General features: G+C 35.8%; 1 protein-coding gene across 2 annotated transcripts in view; it reads left to right on the forward strand.

Annotated features, from left to right (window-relative positions):
- LOC102190533 (protein NPAT) overlaps window positions 1–18,872 on the forward strand; it is a 53,049-nt gene that overhangs the window by 20,611 nt on the left and 13,566 nt on the right. Inside the window, exons 3-11 of one of the 2 annotated variants that reach the window (XM_018059837.1) lie at window positions 4,684–4,744; window positions 6,345–6,417; window positions 7,962–8,002; window positions 8,508–8,726; window positions 9,830–9,911; window positions 10,843–10,918; window positions 14,662–14,753; window positions 14,835–14,922; window positions 18,708–18,804. In XM_018059837.1, coding sequence (XP_017915326.1) covers window positions 4,684–4,744; window positions 6,345–6,417; window positions 7,962–8,002; window positions 8,508–8,726; window positions 9,830–9,911; window positions 10,843–10,918; window positions 14,662–14,753; window positions 14,835–14,922; window positions 18,708–18,804 — 829 coding nt within the window. The remainder of the gene's footprint in view (window positions 1–4,683; window positions 4,745–6,344; window positions 6,418–7,961; window positions 8,003–8,507; window positions 8,727–9,829; window positions 9,912–10,842; window positions 10,919–14,661; window positions 14,754–14,834; window positions 14,923–18,707; window positions 18,805–18,872) is intronic. The other variant, XM_018059838.1, reaches the window with a different exon arrangement.

Below are 18,872 nucleotides of genomic sequence, written 5' to 3' on the forward strand. Positions count from 1 at the left end.
AGTTTGTGTGTGCTAGTTGCTCAGTCATGTCCAACTCTTTGCAATCCCATGGTCTGTAGCCCACCAAGCTCCTCTGTCCATGGAATTTTCCAGGCAAGAATACTGGAGTGGGTTGCCATGCCCTTCTCCAGGGGATCTTTCCAACCCAGGGATCAAACCAGGGTCTCCCATTGCAGGTGGATCCTTTACCTCTAAGCCACCAGAGAAGCCCTATATGAGTTTATGAGGACATAATTCATTATATAGCATTCATTCAGTTATTTTTTAGCTATTAAAAGCAAGTTATAATGACTAGGTTAGTATTAGGCAATTCCTTAACTTCTCAGACTTTGAATAACATAGAAGCTTCTGTACTGCAACCAACTATATGCAAATAAAATGGACAACCTAAAAGAAATGGGAAAATCCTCAGAAAGGTACAATCTCCTAAGACTGAACCAGGAGGAAATGGAAAATATGAACAGACCAGTCACAAGAACTGAAACTGAAACTGACTAAAACACAAAGGTCCAGGACAAGGTGGCTTCACAGGCGGATTCTATCAAGCACTCAGAGAAGAATTAACACCTATCCTTCTGAAACTATTCCAAGAAAACTGCAGAGGAAGGAACATTCTCCTACTCATTCTGTGAGGCTACCATGTCCCAGATACCAAAACCAGATAAGGATACCACAAAAAGGAAAAATTACACACCAATATCACTGATGAACACAGATACAAAAATTCTCAACAAAATGCTGGCAAACCAAATCCAACAATACAGTAAAAGGATCATACACCATGGTCAAGTGGGATTTATCCCAGGAATGTAAAGATTTTTCAGTATCCACAGATCAGTCAGTGTGATACACCACATCAGCAAAATTGAAGAATTAAACACTATATGATCATCTCAATAGATACAGAAAAAACTTTTGACGAAATTCAACACCCATTTATTAATATGACAAAAACTCTTCAAAAAGCAAGCATAGAGAGAACCTGTCTCAACAAAGGCCATACACAACAAATGCACAGCTAACATACTCAACGGTGAAAACCTGAAAGCATTTTCTCTAAGATCAAGAAAAAGTCAAGGATGTCCACTCACCACTTTTCTTGAACATCATTTTGGAAGGCCTATGCACAGTAGTCAGAGAAGAAATGAATCTAAATTGGTCTTAAAGATGCTACCAGAAAACTAGAGCTCATCAATGAATTTGGTAAAGATGCAGGGTATAAAATCAATACATAGAAATCTGTTGCATTTCTATACACTAATAATGAAAGATCAGAAAAAGAAACAATCCCATTTACTATTGCATCAAAAAGAATAATAAAACACCTGGGAATAAACCTACCTACTAGTCAAGGCTATGGTTTTTCCTGTGGTCACGTGTGGATGTGAGAGTTGGACTGTGAGGAAGGCTGAGTGCCGAAGAATTGATGCATTTGAACTGTGGTGTTGGAGAAGACTCTTGAGAGTCCCTTGGACTGCAAGGAGATCCAACCAGTCCATTCTGAAGGAGATCAACCCTGGGATTTCTTTGGAAGGAATGATGCTAAAGCTGAAGCTCCAGTACTTTGGCCACCTCATGCGAAGAGTTGACTCATTGGAAAAGACTGATGCTGGGAGAGATTGGGGGCAGGAGGAGAAGGGGATGACCGAGGATGAGATGGCTGGATGGCATCATGGACTTGATGGACGTGATTCTGAGTGAACTCTGGGAGATGGTGATGGACAGGGAGGCCTGGCGAGCTGCGATTCATGGGGTTGCAAAGAGTCGGACACAACTGAGCGACTGAACTGAACTGAACTGAACAAAGGCAAAAGACCTGTATTCTGAAAGTAATAAGATGCTGATGAAAGAAAGAGAAGACACAAACAGATGGAAAGATACACCATGTTCTTGGATTGGAGGAACGAGTACTGTCAGAATTGACTATACTACCCAATATAATGTATAGATTAAATGCAATCCCTATCAAATTACCAGTGGCTTTTTTTTCTTCTCCCTGGGACATATGGGATCTTACTTCCACAGTTTAGGGATCAAACCCATATCCCCTGTATTGATAGTATGGAGTCTTAACCACTGGACCATCAAGGAAGTCCCACCAATAGCATTTTCACAGAACTGGAACAAAATTTTTTTTAATTTTATGGAGACCCAAAAAACCCTGAATAGCTTAATGCAGTCTTGAGAAAGAAAAACAGCTAGAGAAATCAGGCTTCCTGACTCTTTTAGACATCTAGAGTCATCAAAAGAGTATGGTACTGTAACAGAAACAGAAATATAGCTCCATGGAACAGGATTGAAAGCCCAGAAATAAACCCTGTGGTCAATTAATGGTCAATTATGACAGGAGGCAAGACCATACAATGGAGAAAAGAGAATCTCCTCAATAAATGGTGCTGGGAAAACTGGACAGCTACACGTAAAGGGTTGAAATTAGACAGTGTCTGACACCATATACAAAAATAAACTGGATTAAAGACCTAAATGTGAGACCAGATACTATAAAACTCCCAGAGGATGACATTGGCAAAATACTCTTTGACATGAATTGCAGCGATATTGTTTTGGATCCATCTCCTAGAGTAATGGAAATAAAAACAATAATTTAAAAAATGAGAACTACTTAAAAGCTTTTTGCATAGCAAAGGAAACCATAAACAAAATGAAAAGGCAACCCCCAGAATGGAAGAAAATATTTGTAAACGATGCAGTTGATAACAGTTTAACCTCTAAAATTTACAAACAGTTCGTGCAGTCAATAAATAATACAGCTAAATCTAAAAATGGGCAGAAGATCTAAATAGACATTTGTCCGAAGAAGACACGCAGATGGCTAAGAGGCACGTGAGAACATGCTCAACACTGCTAATTGTTACAAAATACAGGTCAGTACTGTAATGAGATATGACCTCAAAGTAACCATCATCAAAAAATCTACTAGCAAATGCTGGAAAAGGTATGAAGAAAAGGGAACCCACCTATAGTGTTGATGGGGATATAAATTGGTACAGCAACTATGGAGAAAAACTAAAAATAGAGGTTAAAAAAGCTAAAAATAGAGCTACCATCCAGCAAACTCACTCCTGAACATATATCTGGAGAAAAACATGGTTCAAAAGGATAGGTGCACCACGTGTTTTGTGAAGCACTGTTTGCAGTAGTCAAGACATAGAAGCAACTTAAATGTCCATCAACACATGAATGGGTAAAGAAGATGTACATATATACTATGGAATATTATTCAGCCATTAAAATGAATGAAATAATGCCATTTACAGCAATGTGGATGGACCTGAAGATTACAATGCTAAGTAAGTTAGACAAATATATGATATCACTTATATGTGGAAACTAAAGAAAATGATACAAGTGAACTTACTTATAAAACAGAAATAGACTCACAGTCTTAGAGAACAAACTTATGGTTACCAAGGGGGAAGGTGGGGAGGAGGGATAGATTGGGAGTTCGGGGTTGACATGTGCACATTGCTGTAATTAAAATAGTTTATCAACAAGGAACTATATAGCACAGGAAACTGCTCAATATTCTTTAATAACCTAAATGGGAAAAGAATTTGTAAAAGAATAGTTACATATATACGTATAACTGAATCATTTTACATCTGAAACTAGCACAACATTGTTAATCAACTATACTCCAATATAAAATATTTTTTTAGTAATACAGAAGAATAAAATAGCAATCTGCAATGAAAGTTCAGGAGAGGATAGAAAAATAATTAGCTACTATGTGTTAGACATTGTCTTAGATATGTTACGTATATCCTCAATCTTCACCACACAAAAAAAATTGTATTAAAAAGTCATATGTCTGTTTTTATATATGAAAGTAAGCCTTAGAAAATCTGGGTAATTTTTCACACATATGGTAAATGTAAAACGTAAATCCAAAACTGTGTTCTAAAAAATCCTTGCTCTTCCCTGTTCTATTATATGACCTCAAACTTGAGTCTGTTAAAACCTGCCCCTTATTATTGATATAAAAGTGGTGGGGAATGGGGTGACTTTATGAGATGATAGACATGAAAATAGAAAAGGTACTGATCCTTGGAAAGGATATCTCTTACACTCAGAGTTTTTGCTTTGCTCTTTGGCAGATGACATTTGGCATTAAAACGGTAGGAAGGAGTAGGTCCTTATTTGTGTGACTGGATCCCTACCTCCCAAACTGAAAACTGCATTCCTGCTGTTGTACTATCTTAGCTAAAGAAACATAGTGACAATATCTTATTCACATAGACAAGGTTCTCTACCCACAGAAGAATTCAGTCCTTGAGGAGTGACTATTTTCAGTTTTGATGACCTGTGCTGTGCTTAGTTACTCAGTTGTGTCTTAACTCTTTGCAACCCTGTGGACTGCAGTCCTCCAGGCTCCTCTGTCCATGGGGATTCTCCAGGTAACAATACTGGAGTGGATTGCCATTTCCTTCTCCAGGGGTTCTTCCCAACCCAGGAATCAAACCCAGGTCTCCCACATTGAAGGCAGGTTCTTTACCATCTAAGCCACCGAGGAAGTCCTTTGATAACCTACTCTTTACCATTTCTTTATCAACTATTTTTTAATCTATATCTTTTAGTAACTTTTATGGTGAAATATTTCATAGTGGGAAATTATTGGTAGTATCATATGGTTTTGGTAATGCTTGATCTTTTTCTTTTCAGTCTTTATTTGGAAAAAATTTGACAACAATTTTGAATGAATATGTAGCTATGAAAGCAAAAGGTAAGAATTCAGGTTCAGGGATGTTTTGTTTTTTGTTTGTTTGTTTTTTGGTCAGTTTTTTACAGCACTTATCTAATTGTTTTAATTAGAAGTGATTTTTTAAAAATTGAAATAATTTTAAAAATTCACTGGGAGGTAGCCAATTAAAGTCTGTTTATATTGAGTGATAAATATAACACTTTCCTAAATTAGTGTCTTGAAGAGGAAAGTTAAATTTATTCTCTCATATTCGTTATTTCTATAGTTTGCAACATATTAAGGAAAGATTCAGCAGTAAAGAATTAATTAGTACAAATGATAACATTTTAAAATGTAAGGTTCACGTTTATTGAGTACTGTTTATTGCAACATTATGCTAGGTGCTTTCAGAGGTTTTATGTCAGTCCTTAAAATAATCCAATGAGAAGTATTGATTGTTTAGATCTATTAATTTATTCATTATTTGACTGCATCAAGTCTTAGTTGCAGCAGAAGGGACCTTTGTTGCATCACGTGTGATCTTTCATTGCAGCTCACAGAACTCTCCGGTTGTGGCACATGGACTCTAGAGTTCTCTAGTTGTGGCACAAGGACTCCAGAGCATTCAGGCTCAGTAGTTACTGTGCATAGGCTTAGTTGCTCCACAGCATGTGGGATCTTAGTTCCCCCACCAGGGATCCTCCCCCAAGTTCCCTGCATTGCAAGGTAGATTCTTAACCACTGGGCCACCAGGGAAGTTCACTAGACCTTAAGTATCAGAAAATTAAGGATTAGAGAAGCCAGATAACTTTTCTAAAATCACAGAACTAGAAACTGTAGAAAGTAATAAGCCTAGAATTTCAAAGTGTGAATTTCATTTCTTTCTCTTCAATAAGTTTGATCATTCTACCAAGGTTTTCTTTTCCCAAACTATCTTAACTATCTTACAGGAATATTTAGAGTGTAAATGACCTCAGAAACAATACGTTATTGCAGTACAAAGGTTTATATCCCACTTTTATGTTGGTAACTTTCTCTTGTTTGAGCTTTTTAGAAGTATATAGTAAAGAATATAAATACCTTGAATTTCCTATCAGTGTGGCTTTAGAACACATCCTGAAAAAGACTAATTAGTCCTCCAGAAGTTTATCTGTAATTCTGACTAATTAGTCCTGCAGAATTTTATCTGTAATTCTAAGTAGAGTAACTAAGGAGTTGCTGAGAAATCACAGTGATTTGGACCTGAAAACATTGGATACAGAAACTAATTTCTATGTTTACATGAGTTTTTATAATTTTATAAATTTATAAATCAAATTATTTTGACTTTCAAATGTCACGTAGGTAGAACAAAGATTTAAAATAGTTTGTCTTTTTATTCAAAGAAAATACAAGATTATTGATCTAAAAAAACTTCATAGTTTTCACAAGTTTCCTTTTCCCTCATATTGTATCTGATCCTCAGTGAATTGAGCAAAAAACACAACATCATTATAGCTCTGCAGGTCTTTACAAAATAGGCTTATTTCTCAGTTCCCAACATAATGTCAGCAGCTGAGAGAAAAGTTTTCCTTATTGATTTTCTGTGTCTGTTCAAATTAAATGATGGATTTTTTATGAAACATTTCCTCTTATGATTTAGAAACATCAAATGATGTCCCAGCAATTATGTCATCTCTGTGGAAGAAGTTAGACCATACACTTTCTCAGATCAGGTAATAAAAGGCTTATACAATCAGCTTATCAGAATGTGCATAATAATTTTGGAATGGAAGCACAATTAAGAATCACTTCACATTTAAATCTTATGACACACACTGTGCATTTATTTAACATTGATCTAATTTTGAAATTATGCTAGAGGTTATTGATATTTGTCTTTGATTAGATAATTTTAAATAAATTGTGTACTTTAATAAAATATTTAGAAATGAGGAAATTAATGATATTCCCAGGTTCCCGTAACAATTTAGAGGCAGATCTCTGGCTGAATACAAATCTAGTCCCAGTCTTGGTGGATACAGATCTACTAACTCAAGCCCCATATGACTTCCCTTATACAGTTGCATCTTCATTACACATGCAGAAAATTGATATGTATGTGTAATCCATGCCTCCTTTGTTCTTCCCTTATAAAGGAACAAACCCGAATAATAACACTTCTGGAATCTTCTGCTTTTAGAATTTTACTATGTCATGGCCTTGGAATGCTAGTCTCACTATCTTTAGAATAGGTATCAGTTTTATAACATATCTTATTCAACTTGAGTCTAGTATGAAAACCATCCTTTCTTACACTTTCTCCCAGAGCTACAAGTGAATACCCCACTTCAGCAGGGGCCTCGTTTCATTCCTCAGCTGAATGGCTCCCAGTGCTTTTTGTGTGACTCTGTACTACATTTTATTTGGTAGTCTTACTCTTATTCCCCTTTCCTGACATCCCTTTCCTCTTTCATTCCCTTGCAAACAGTCTTCAAAGACATTACCAACACCTATAGAATATTTATAAGTTACTGCAACGTTTTATTGACAAGGTATTACATTAAAAAAGAAACCTCCTAGCCAGGTGTTCTTGAAGGTTGGTTTGTGTGCTGTTAAAAATGCTTGTTTGATTCAGTAAGTTTTGTGGCTCTTGTTGACAGACACTCATTTGACAGATTTCTGAGGAAAATAGCACAGTATCTGATTGTTTACAAAATACATGGGTAACCAGTTCATAGCAAAAGGAGAATCAGTTTATATTGTGAATTTTCTTACCTGTTTGCTTTGTTCCTTCTCTTGAAGTTTGGTGAAACAATGTCATAGTCATAAATTTGATGAAAGCAGGATCTCTTTTGAAATCAACTTGGATTCTGAAGTATTTATTTATGCAGTTATATGTAAAATCAAAATTTCTCTGGGAAGGCATTTCTATAGTTATAAAAGATAATTGATAATTGTAAAATATATATAGCTTTCTTAAATATATTGAGTTCCTACATTCAAGGCAAATTGTATTATTAATGGGATTTCAAAGCTCTTATTGCATTGGCTAGAAACTTGATTATTAAAATTATGCATGTTTGCATTTTTATATGCCACTGTTTTTTTCCTAAAGCAGATAAGATTTGGTTACCCAGAAAAAACGTGCTTATCTTTTTTATCTGAGAGAAATTTCTTGCCTTTTAACTCATAATTTACTTCAGGTCTAACTGTAACTAAATCAGAATGTATCTTAGCAACAGAAATTTTTTAATGTCTAACTACTTTTGTTTATTAGGAGCATGCAAAGTTCCCCAGGGTTTGCTGCCAATCAGAGAGGTTGGTATTCAACTTTAAACTCTAAATAATGTTCAGAATTACTTTAAACTCAAATATAATATCAGATGAGCGTTTTTGTTAACAATACATGTTGCTGAATTTACATTTTGTTGAAACTACTGCTTTTCTAAGTACCATTATCATATTAGAAAATAATATTTTCATTTATTGTAAAAATATGCAATTTAAGTAAATCTTATTTTTCTCCTTGGCTCTCATGTATTCACATCTTTTAATTCTCATTCCATAAATTTGTTTTCCTGATTGTGGAGATGTTATCAGTTTTAATTATTACAGAAGAAATGTATTCTTGGATTTTTAAAATTTCAAGTGTACTCAATTTTAGTTTTTCTTATGAAATTATCACATAAATAGGTGATAATTCTAGGGGCTATTTTTTAAGTTCACTGTTAAATATGTAGTAGAACATATATTGTATGGATATCTTAAAATTCCCAAACTACTCTGACAGTGAGTTAATTTTTTAAATGCTCGTGTGTTTCAGCCCGAACAAGAAATGGGATTGCAGAAATCAAACGGCAGAGAAGGCTTGCATCTCAAGCAGCTCCTGTCAGTTCAGAGCCTTTACCGTATCTTTTAGGACAATTTACCAATTCTCCTTTGACAGCTACACAAGTTATTAGGCCTTCTGGCCAAATTTCAGCTCCTTTGAGGTCAGATTTTGTAGTGGTCAACCATTCACAGTCACAAGACACTATGACCAGTAAGTTTACATTTTGTGCTTTTGAATTTTGTTTTAATCAAATTGTGTGAATGAGATGATGTGATAATATCTTTTAGATTAGAGGCTAGAAATGGGTAAATTTAGGTAGTATGTGTGTGCTCACTCATTCAATTTGCCATTAAATAAGCATATTATTAAATCTGTGAGACATGTTAGTCTGGGATTCTTTTATCTGTTCTAACTGACATCCAACCTTGAAGTCTCTTCTAGTTCTCACTTATTTCTTAATTGGGGGAAAAAACCCCTCTTATTTGCTTTTAAAAGTAATGCACATTATATGTGAACACTTTGTTCAGCTCTTTGGTCATAGTAGTCTGTCCTGCTGAAATGAGGAATGTTTTTCTGGTTAACCTCCATCTCTACATGTTGAAAATCCTATGTATTCCTATCTGAATCTTAGAGCTAAGGATAAATTGAGAGGTCATCTAGTATTTCTTGTTTGTTATATACTTGATAGTATTAAAAGCACATGATATTTAGGAGCAAAGGGCTAGTTAATATCAGAGCTGGGATTAGAATTGAGGTGTCACCTCTCTTGGTTCTTAGACCAGTCTCTTTTTCTCTTTGTGCAGGTAAATGTATTGACAACCATTACATTCTCCCTTATTTCCATCTTTTCTCCAGTTTCTTTAACACCTCTGGGTAGAAACACTTACCCAGTATATTTAGTTTATACTTCTTACAATTTGTTTGTTCTGCCATGGTATTTTTTGTTGAAACTATTCTGTATACTCTACTTTGTATTTTATTGTAAAATCTTAAGTCTTGGGGACTATATTTTATGTATCTTAATTACCTCTGTTGGAGAAGGTAATGACAACCCACTCCAGGATTCTTGCCTGGAGAATTGCATGGACAGAGGAGCCAGGCGGGCTACAGTCCATGGGTTGCAAAGAGTTGGACACAACTGAGCAACTAACATGCACAATATCTTCTGTAGTGCCTTGCACATAGTAGGCACTCAATATATACTAACTGAATTTAAAATAATCACTATGTAGTGCTATTTTTATTCAGTTAATTCAAGTTTCAGTAAACTATTCTGTTTCCTTGACTTACTGTTTTGTTCTCTTAAAATACAGCTGGAGAGTCTTTAAATAATAATACTGGTGCTCAGGAAAGGAAAAATCATGCCAGTTTAATGTCTCCTGGTAGACGCAAAAGGTAAATGCTTTCTAAAAAGACATGTTTCCAGTAACCGTTACAAAAAAATTACACAAGGATACTTACATTATGAATAAAGTAACAAAATTGCATTAAGTACTTGAGACTCTACTATAATAGCTGTTTCAAAGCACTTTTTTTTTTGCTTCATAGTCTCCCTGAAATCAGATTGTTTCAGAAATCAATGATCTAGAAATGTGTTTCATTAGAAGTGTTTTTTCTGTAATAGTATAGAAAAACATACTAAAATTGATGTTAACTCAGATTTTTGGGAATAATCATTTTCTATCAGCATATTTTAGGGTCTACAAACGTATATTTAAACTCCTAAACTGATAATTAAAAATCTTCTCTGACATTCCCTGAGAAGCATTCTTTCTGTCCTGTTTAGCCCATGTGTCTTTGTTTAAAGAATATTTCAGAAAAGAGAGATAATAGTTGAAAATGTTTGTGCTGTTTTCTCAATTGCCATGCCCTGGGTATTTTTGTTGGTATGTTTACTGTTGGTTGTCTCTCGTTCAAGGCTGACCTCGGCCTCTTTGGCAAGATTTCATACTTAACCACATGAAATTATAAAAGTACTGTAACAATATCTAACATTTATAAGAACTTTGACCTTTTTATAAAGTCTTTACATATACTTTATGTTTATTGAATTCTTTCATTAACCCAGTAAAGCTTTAGTTTTATCCCATGATAAAGTAGGTCAGAGGGTACCTGGTGGAGACCATATAGTTAATAAGTAATAAAGCTAGATCTCAGATTCATTTCTCAATTCAAGACTGTTAATGCTTTTCAACTCTACTGCTCTTTGTTCCTTCCACAAATAGAGAAAATATCTTTTCCACCATGACTAAGATTTGTATTTATATGTAATGATCATTGGATTATTCATACTAGTTAAAAGACAAGCTTTTAAAATGTGTTTCAGTGAATCTCAAAGGAAGTCTGGGCCTCATTCAACAATACGAAATTTGCAGGATCCAAATGCATTTGTAGTAGAAAAAGTAAGTGACCTTCCCAAACTTTGTAACTTAAGATATTCCTGAGTTTATTTATAACTATTCATATGTATATAATTTATACAAATATATAGTGTGTGTCTGTAAAAGGTAGCATTTCTGTAAAACTACAGTAGAGGGAATTCCCTAGCAGCCCAGTGTTGAGGACTCCACGCTACCACTGCAGGGGTCCAATCCCTGGTCAGGAAACAGATCCAGCAAGCCACACGATGTGACACAAAAAAAAGCTGCCATAGAGTTGCTTTGGGATAGACTGTAAGTGCAAAACTGGACTGTGGTCCACTAGAGGCAGGGGGAGATAGCAAACCTCTCAGTATTATTAACACAAGAACCACAGTATGAAAAGGCAAAAAGACATGATACTGGAAGATTAAATTCCCAGGTTGGAAGGTGTCCAGTATCCTACTAGGGAAGAATGGAGGGCAATTACTAATAGCTCCAGAAAGAATGAAGAGGCTGGGCCAAAGCAGAAACAGCACTCGGTTATGGATGTGCCTGGTGGTGAATGTGAAGTCCAATGCTATAAAAAACAGTATTGCATAGGAACCTGGAATGTTACGTCCATAAATCAAGAAAATTGGATGTGGTCAAGTGGGAAATGACAAAAGTGAGCATTAACATCTTAGGAATCAGTGAACTAAAATGGATGGGAATGGCTGAATTTAATTCAGATGACCATTGTATCTATAACTGTGGGCAAGAATTCCTTGGAGAAATGGATTAGCCCTCATAGTCAACAAAAAAGTCCAAAGTGCAGTGCTTAGGTGCACTTTCAAAAATAACAGAATGATCTTGGTTTGTTTCCAAGGCAAACCATTCAGTATCGGTTATCCAAGTCTATACCCCAACCACTGATGCTAAAGAAGCTACAGTTGACTAGTTTTATGAAGACTTATAAGACCTAACTAATACCGAAAAAAGATGTCATTTTCATCATAGTGGATTGGAGTGAAAAAAAGGAAGTTAAGAGATACCTAGAGTAACAGCAAGTTTGGCCTTGGAGTACAAAATGAAGCAGGGCAAAGGATAACAGTTTTGTCAAGAGAATACACTGGTCATAGCAAACACTCTCTCCCAAGAGCTCAAGAGAAAACTCTACACCTGGACATCACCAGATGGTTAATACCGAAATCAGATTAATAATACTCTTTGCAGCCAGAATGGAGAAGCTCTATTCAGTCAGCAAAAACAAGACCAGGAGTTGACTGTGGCTGAGATCATCAGTTCCTTATAGCAAAATTTGGGCTTAAATTGAAGAAAGGGGGGAAAACCACTAGGCCATTCAGGTATGACTGAGATCAAATTCCTTATGAATATACAGTGGAGGTGACAAACACTTTAAGGGATTAGATCTGGGAAACAGACTGCCTGAAGAACTACAGACAGAGGTTCATGACATTATGTAGGAGGTGGTGACCAAAACCATCCCAAAGAAAAAGAAATGCAAGAAGGCAGAGTGGTTGTTGAGGAGGCTTTACAAATAACTGAGAAAAAAGGAGAAGTAAAAGACAATGAAGAAAGGGAAAGATACAACCAACTGCATGCAGAATTCCAGAGAATAGCAAGGAGAGAGAAGAAAGCCTTCAGTGTACAAGGCAAAAGAAATAGAGGAAAACAATAGAAAGGGAAAGACTAGAAATCTGTTAAGGAAAATTGGAGACATCCCGGGAACATTTCATGCAAGGATGGGCATCATAAAGGGCAAATATGGTAAGGACCTAACAGAAGCAGTAGCGATTAAGCACAGCTGGCAGGAATACACAGAAGAGCTATATAGAAAAAGTCTTAATGACTCAAATAACCAAAATGGTGTGGTCACTCTCCGAGAGCCAGACATCCTAGGGTGTGAAGTTAAGTGGGCCTTAGGAAGCATTACTAAGAGCATGGCTAGTGGAGGTGATGGAATTACAGCTGAGCTATTTCAAATCCTAAAAGATGATGCTGTTAAAGTGCTGCATGCAATAAGTCAGCAAACTTGGAAAAGTCAACAGTGGCCATAGGACTAGAAAGAATCAGGTTTCATTCCAATCCCAAAGAAAGGCAATGCCAAAGAATGTTCAAACTACTGTACCATTGCACTCATTTCACATGCTAGCAAGGTTATGCTCAAAATCCTTCACACTAGACTTGAGCAGTATGTGAACTGAGAACTTGCTGATGTAAAAGCTGAATTTAGAAAAGGCAGCAGAACCAGAGATCAAATTGCCAGCATTTGTTGGACCATAGAGAAAGCAAGAGAATTCAAAAAAAAACATCTGCTATTTCATTGACTATGTGAAAGCCTTTGACTGTAAGGGTCACAAACAAACTGGGGGAAATTCTTAAGAAATAGGAATACCAGACCACCTTACCTGCTTCCTGAGAAATCTATATGCAGATCAAGAAACAACAGTTAGAACTGGACATGGAACAGTGGACTGGTTCAAAATTGGGAACTCTACAATAAGGCTTTATATTGTCACCCTGCTTATTTAACTTGTGTGCAGAGTACATCATGCTGGATGAATCACAAGCTGGAATCAAGATTGCTGGGAGAAATATCAACAACCACAGATACACAGATGATACAGTGAAGAGAAACTGAAGTGCCTCTTGATGAAGGTGAAAGAGGAGAGTGAAAAAGCTGGCTTAAAACTCAGCATTCAAAAACTAAGATCATGGCATACAGCCCATGACTTCATGGCAAAATGAAGGTGGAAAAGTGGAAACAGTGACAGGTTTTATTTTCTTGGGCTCCAAAATCACTGTATCACTGTGGATGGTGACTGCAACCATGAAATCAAAAGACACTGGCTCCTTGGAAGGAAAGCTGTGACACACCTACACAGCATGTTAAAAAAACAGACACAAAGGTCTGTATACTCAAAGCTGTGGTTTTTCCAGTAGTCATGTACAAATGAATGTGAGTGTTGGTCCATATAGAAGGCTGAGTGTGAAAGAACTGATGCTTTCAAATTGTGGTGCTGAAGACTCTTGAGAGTCCCTTGGGCTGCAGGGAGATCAAACTAGTCAATCCTAAAGGAAATCAACCCTAAATATTTATTGAAAGAACTGGTACTGAAGCTGAAACCCTGACACTTTGGCCATCTGATGTGAAGAGGCAACTCATTAGAAAAGACCCTGATGCTTGGAAAGATGGAAGGCAAAAAGAGAAGAGGCAGTAGAGGATGAGATGATTAGATGGAATCACCAACTTGATGGACATGAATATGAGCAAACTCCAGCAGATAGTGAAGGCCAGGGAAGCCTGGCATGCTGCAGTCCTTGGTGGCACAAAGAATGGTACACAACTTAAGGGACTGACGAGCATCATCAAGACTAGGGATATTTACCAGTAAGAAACAGTCTAGTCAGAATAGCTAACATGTGCAAATGCACCAAGTAAGAAACAGAAGTATGTTTAAGAAACTGTAAATACATTGTTATTGCTGGATTATGCAATATAATAGGACATTTTTCCAGAATAGAGTTAGCTTATTTAAAACCTTGTATGAAAAGCTACAGAGTTTGGAACTACATAGTTCCAAAGTGAAAAAGAAGTTGGTGAAGGATCTATGAAAATATTTGTAAGCAGTTAACATAGTAATCTGTTATTAATATGGAAGGCTCCACCATAACTTTTGAGTTTCTACCTAAATTTATTAAAACTATCCAGGTTCCATTGATTCCTTTTAGACAAATAACAATACTCTATCTTGTGCTTTTACTAATACTGATTTCTTTTTCAGCAAATGGTTATTGAAAATGCACGAGAAAAGATACTAAGCAACAAGTCTCTTCAGGAAAAGCTTGCAGAAAACATTAATAAATTTTTGACTAGGTAAAATATTTGTGTTTAAAATACCTAATTGTTTTTGCCTGGTAGAGAACTACAATAAAAGTTTTCCTTTGTGTATTACAGTGACAACAGTATTGCTCAAGTACCTAAGCAAACAGATAGCAACCCTAGTGAACCAGAGACTTCGATTGATGAACTCCTGGGACTTCAGGTATGGTTAAGGGTGGGGTGGGGGGGGGGGTGTGGGAGGGTGGGGTGTGTGTGTGTGTGTGTGTGTGTGTGTGTGATTGAAAAGCCATGGCTAACCATATGTATAAGATGCTTTAAAATAATAATTAAAATACAGATTTCCTTCATTATCCAAATGTAATCTGTTCCTAAAAATGTGTTAGTGAATTTTCAACATCAAAATTGCAATACTTTTTCCTGTTTTATTAAAAAATAGTTGGTATACATCACTGTCTAAGTTTTAGGCATGTGGTACAATGATTTGATTTAATTATGTTAAAATTGCTTTATTAAGATGGTAGAATAAGACATTCCTAACCCATCTAGTAACTCTAACCAGTTCTTCCAGCTATCAGTAAAATTTTCCTGCATCCATACAACAACCAATCATGTATTTCTTAGTATTTAATAATTAATGATTCATTAGTAGATGTATTTTTGTTCAGTAAGCAGTACTGTGCAGTATATATAAAATAAATTACATTTCTTCTGCACCTGCATAAACTATATAAAAAGTAAAGAAACAGTGAAATGATATATTAAATTTATGTGAAGAATCCAAGTAATATTTAGCAAAATAAAGTGAGCATGACACTTTAAAAAGAAGTTACTAACTAAATGAATACTTGTCTGTGAGATTTACTGCTGAGAGTATATATATAAGGGCTATAGTCATTTGCTGTCCAGTGACAGTGAAGATGAAAGAGGATGAGCTGGTAAAGGAAAAATTGAACAATATGTGTTTTAAGATTTGTAAATATCTTTTTGAAGAGCAGCTGAGATTGTGGTTGTTGCATAAGCTCTTACTTAGACTCTGAGATAAGGTAGTCATTTTGTTGCTATACCACAAAATGAATTCATAATAATGAATTCATGATAGTAGTTTATTTTCAGATGATGAAATCTGAGTAAAACCACTCAGGTTTTTTATTTTTTTTTTTTGGTCACTTCCTTCAGAATACTTAAAAAAAGCTTTATACATTTTCCTATAGTGAAATTCAGTAAATTTTAACAGAATATAAACAAGCTTTTTGAAAGCAGCGTGGCTTCCCTGATAGCTTAGTTGGTGAAAGAATTCGCTTGCAATGCAGGAGACCCCGGTTCTATTCCTGGTTCAGGAAGATCCGCTGGAGAAGGGATAGGCTACCCACTCCAGTATTCTTGGGCTTCCTTGTGACTCAGCTGGTAAAGAAACCACCTGTAATGCTGGAGACCTGGGTTTGATCCATAGATTGGGAAGATTCCCTGGAGAAGGGAAAGGTTACCCACTCCAGTATTGTGGCCTGGAGAATTCCATGGGCAGTCCATGGGGTCACAAAGTCAGACACAACTGAGCAACTTTCACTTTCACTTTTAAAATTATTTAGTAGTCTTCCACTGTCTTAAAGTTTAACATATCCCCTATTCTAAATTTTTATAATCTTCAACTCCTTGCTTATATTTTCTCCACAAATACATCAGGTGCTTACTGTAACGAAGATACTCTATTAGATACTGTGAGAGGTTATAAGAAAATGAAGACACAGCCCTCTGTTCATGGTATTCATAATATTGTATACTGGGGAAAAGTTAAAAATTCAGGTTTCAATAACTGAAAGAACAGCAATGGAGTAGTACATGCATCAGCTTCACTAGGAGAACAGAGCCACTTGTACAAATAGGTGAATTTTAAACATTTTTATACATCTTTGTAACCTTGGGATAGGCAAGATATCTTGGGTTATACAAATCACTGACTGTCATATTTTTAAAGACTTCCTTAAATTCAAAATATGTGCTTGTTAAAAGCAACATTAAAGGGGCTTCCCTGGTGGCTCAGTGGTAAAGGATCCACCAGCCAATACAAGGGACACTGCTTTGATAACTGATCTGGGAAGATCGCATATACCCGTGCACCACAACTACTGAGCCTGTGCTCTACAGCCCAGAAGCTACAACTGCTGACCCCACGAGTCACAAGTACTGAAGCCGAGAGACCACGCGTCACCACAAGAGAAGCCACCGCAGTGAGAAGCCTGTGTACCACAACTAGAGAGTAACCCTCACTTGCTGCAACTAGAGAAAGGCCCATGCAGCAACAGCACAGCACAGCCAAAAATAAAAAATAAACTTCTTTTTAAGTTTTAGAAAGTATTTTTTAAAAAGCATCATTAAAGAAAGTTAAAAGGCAGACTGACAAGTTTGGAACATGTATTTCAGGATTCTTTCCATTATGATTTTTAAAGTTTGAATGTAATGAGAAATTTACTAGAAAAATGCTTTTCCTCAGCAATAACTTTTGAAGAGGTTATGCACCACTTCATAGTTTGATTAACGTTGGATTGTTGATTCTTGACATTATTTACATTATGATAGATTTTTTAAGTTCATAGATAAAGAAGTATTTGTTCAAGCTCCTGGCTGTCTTCTAAATCACATTTCATCCAGAATTATTGATGTTCTCTTTACATCTTCATTGTCAAAAGTTAACTGGTTCTTTAGTTTCTCTTTTCATTTTATGACCATTTTTGTTTTAAAAATGCACCCTTTTAATCATTTCATGAGAGTTCCACCTTATCTCTTGCTCCACATGAATTTCCTCTCCCTTGGGATACAAATGTATGCTTCACCAGAATTGAAGAATTAAAACAATATAAAGGTAGCTATTGGCATGCTGCTTTTAAGGATAAGCTCATAAGCAAGGATTGTCCAGCATTTAGAGGAAGTATTTAAAATGTGGATACAGGGACTTCCCTGGCAGTAAGGAGTTAAGACTCCTTGCTTCCACTGAAGGGGGCACAGGTTCCAGCCCTGATGAAGGAACTAAGATCCCACATGCTTCATGGCACAGCCAAAAAAAGTCAAAAATTTTTTAAAATAAAATGAAGAGACAAAAACAAGCAGATCAAAAGAGTGAGATAGATTTATATTGGAGGATCTAGAAAGCAATGTACAACAAACTAATATGAAGAAAGCTAATTAAAGAACATTATTAAACCAAAATCATAGAAAAAGATATATGAGGTGGAATACTGGACAAAGGTGGTCAAAAGGTACAAATTTTCAGTTGTAAGTGCAGGGGATGCAGTGTACAACGCAGTGACTACAGTTAACACTGCTGTAACAGCTGAGGTTAGGGGTGCTGACCCCACATGCAGTCAAAAGCCCACTTCATACCTTATAGTCAGCCCTTCGTGTATCAGTACCACAAGTGCAAATTCAGCCAGAATTGGATTTTGCAGGGCTATAGTACATATTTATTGAAAAAATTCTGCATATAAGTGGACCTGCACAGTTCAAACTTACATTGTTCAACGGTCAACAGTATTTGAAAATTAAGGGGGTATATCCTAAGAGTTTTCACAAGGAAAAAAAAAAAATTTTTTTTCTTTTTAAAAAATATATATGAGACGATGGATATTAAGTAAGCTTCTTTTGGTAATCATTTCACAGTATCTGTACGTCAAGTCATTACATGGTATAACTTAAATTTACATAGTGCTGTATCTCAAGTAATAAAGAACATTGCAGCTTGATTTTACTTTGTCTACATAAATATTCCTAGGTTTATTTTATTTTAATGTTTGGGAATATATTCACCAAAGTGATTAAATAGTAGAATTAGGAAACATTCACTTTCTATTTGCTAATCTTGTTTTAATTTGAGTGAATAGTGTTAAAATCAGAAGAAATTTTCTTGGAAGGGAATAGATGTCCAATGATTACTTTCTTGATGTTAAACCATATCAATTCAATTGGAATCACTTTTGTTTGTTTTTGTTTTTGCAGAGTGAGATCCATATGTCTGAAGAAGCTATACAGGATATATTGGAGCAGACAGAATCAGATCCAGCATTTCAGGCACTCTTTGATCTATTTGACTACGGTAGGTAGACCATTTCTTTCTAGATAGTTCGGAAAAAATGTTTCTTCAATTTCTTTGGAGAAGTAGCC

This window comes from Capra hircus, chromosome 15 (assembly GCF_001704415.2).
Source record: "Capra hircus breed San Clemente chromosome 15, ASM170441v1, whole genome shotgun sequence".
NCBI lineage: Eukaryota > Metazoa > Chordata > Mammalia > Artiodactyla > Bovidae > Capra > Capra hircus.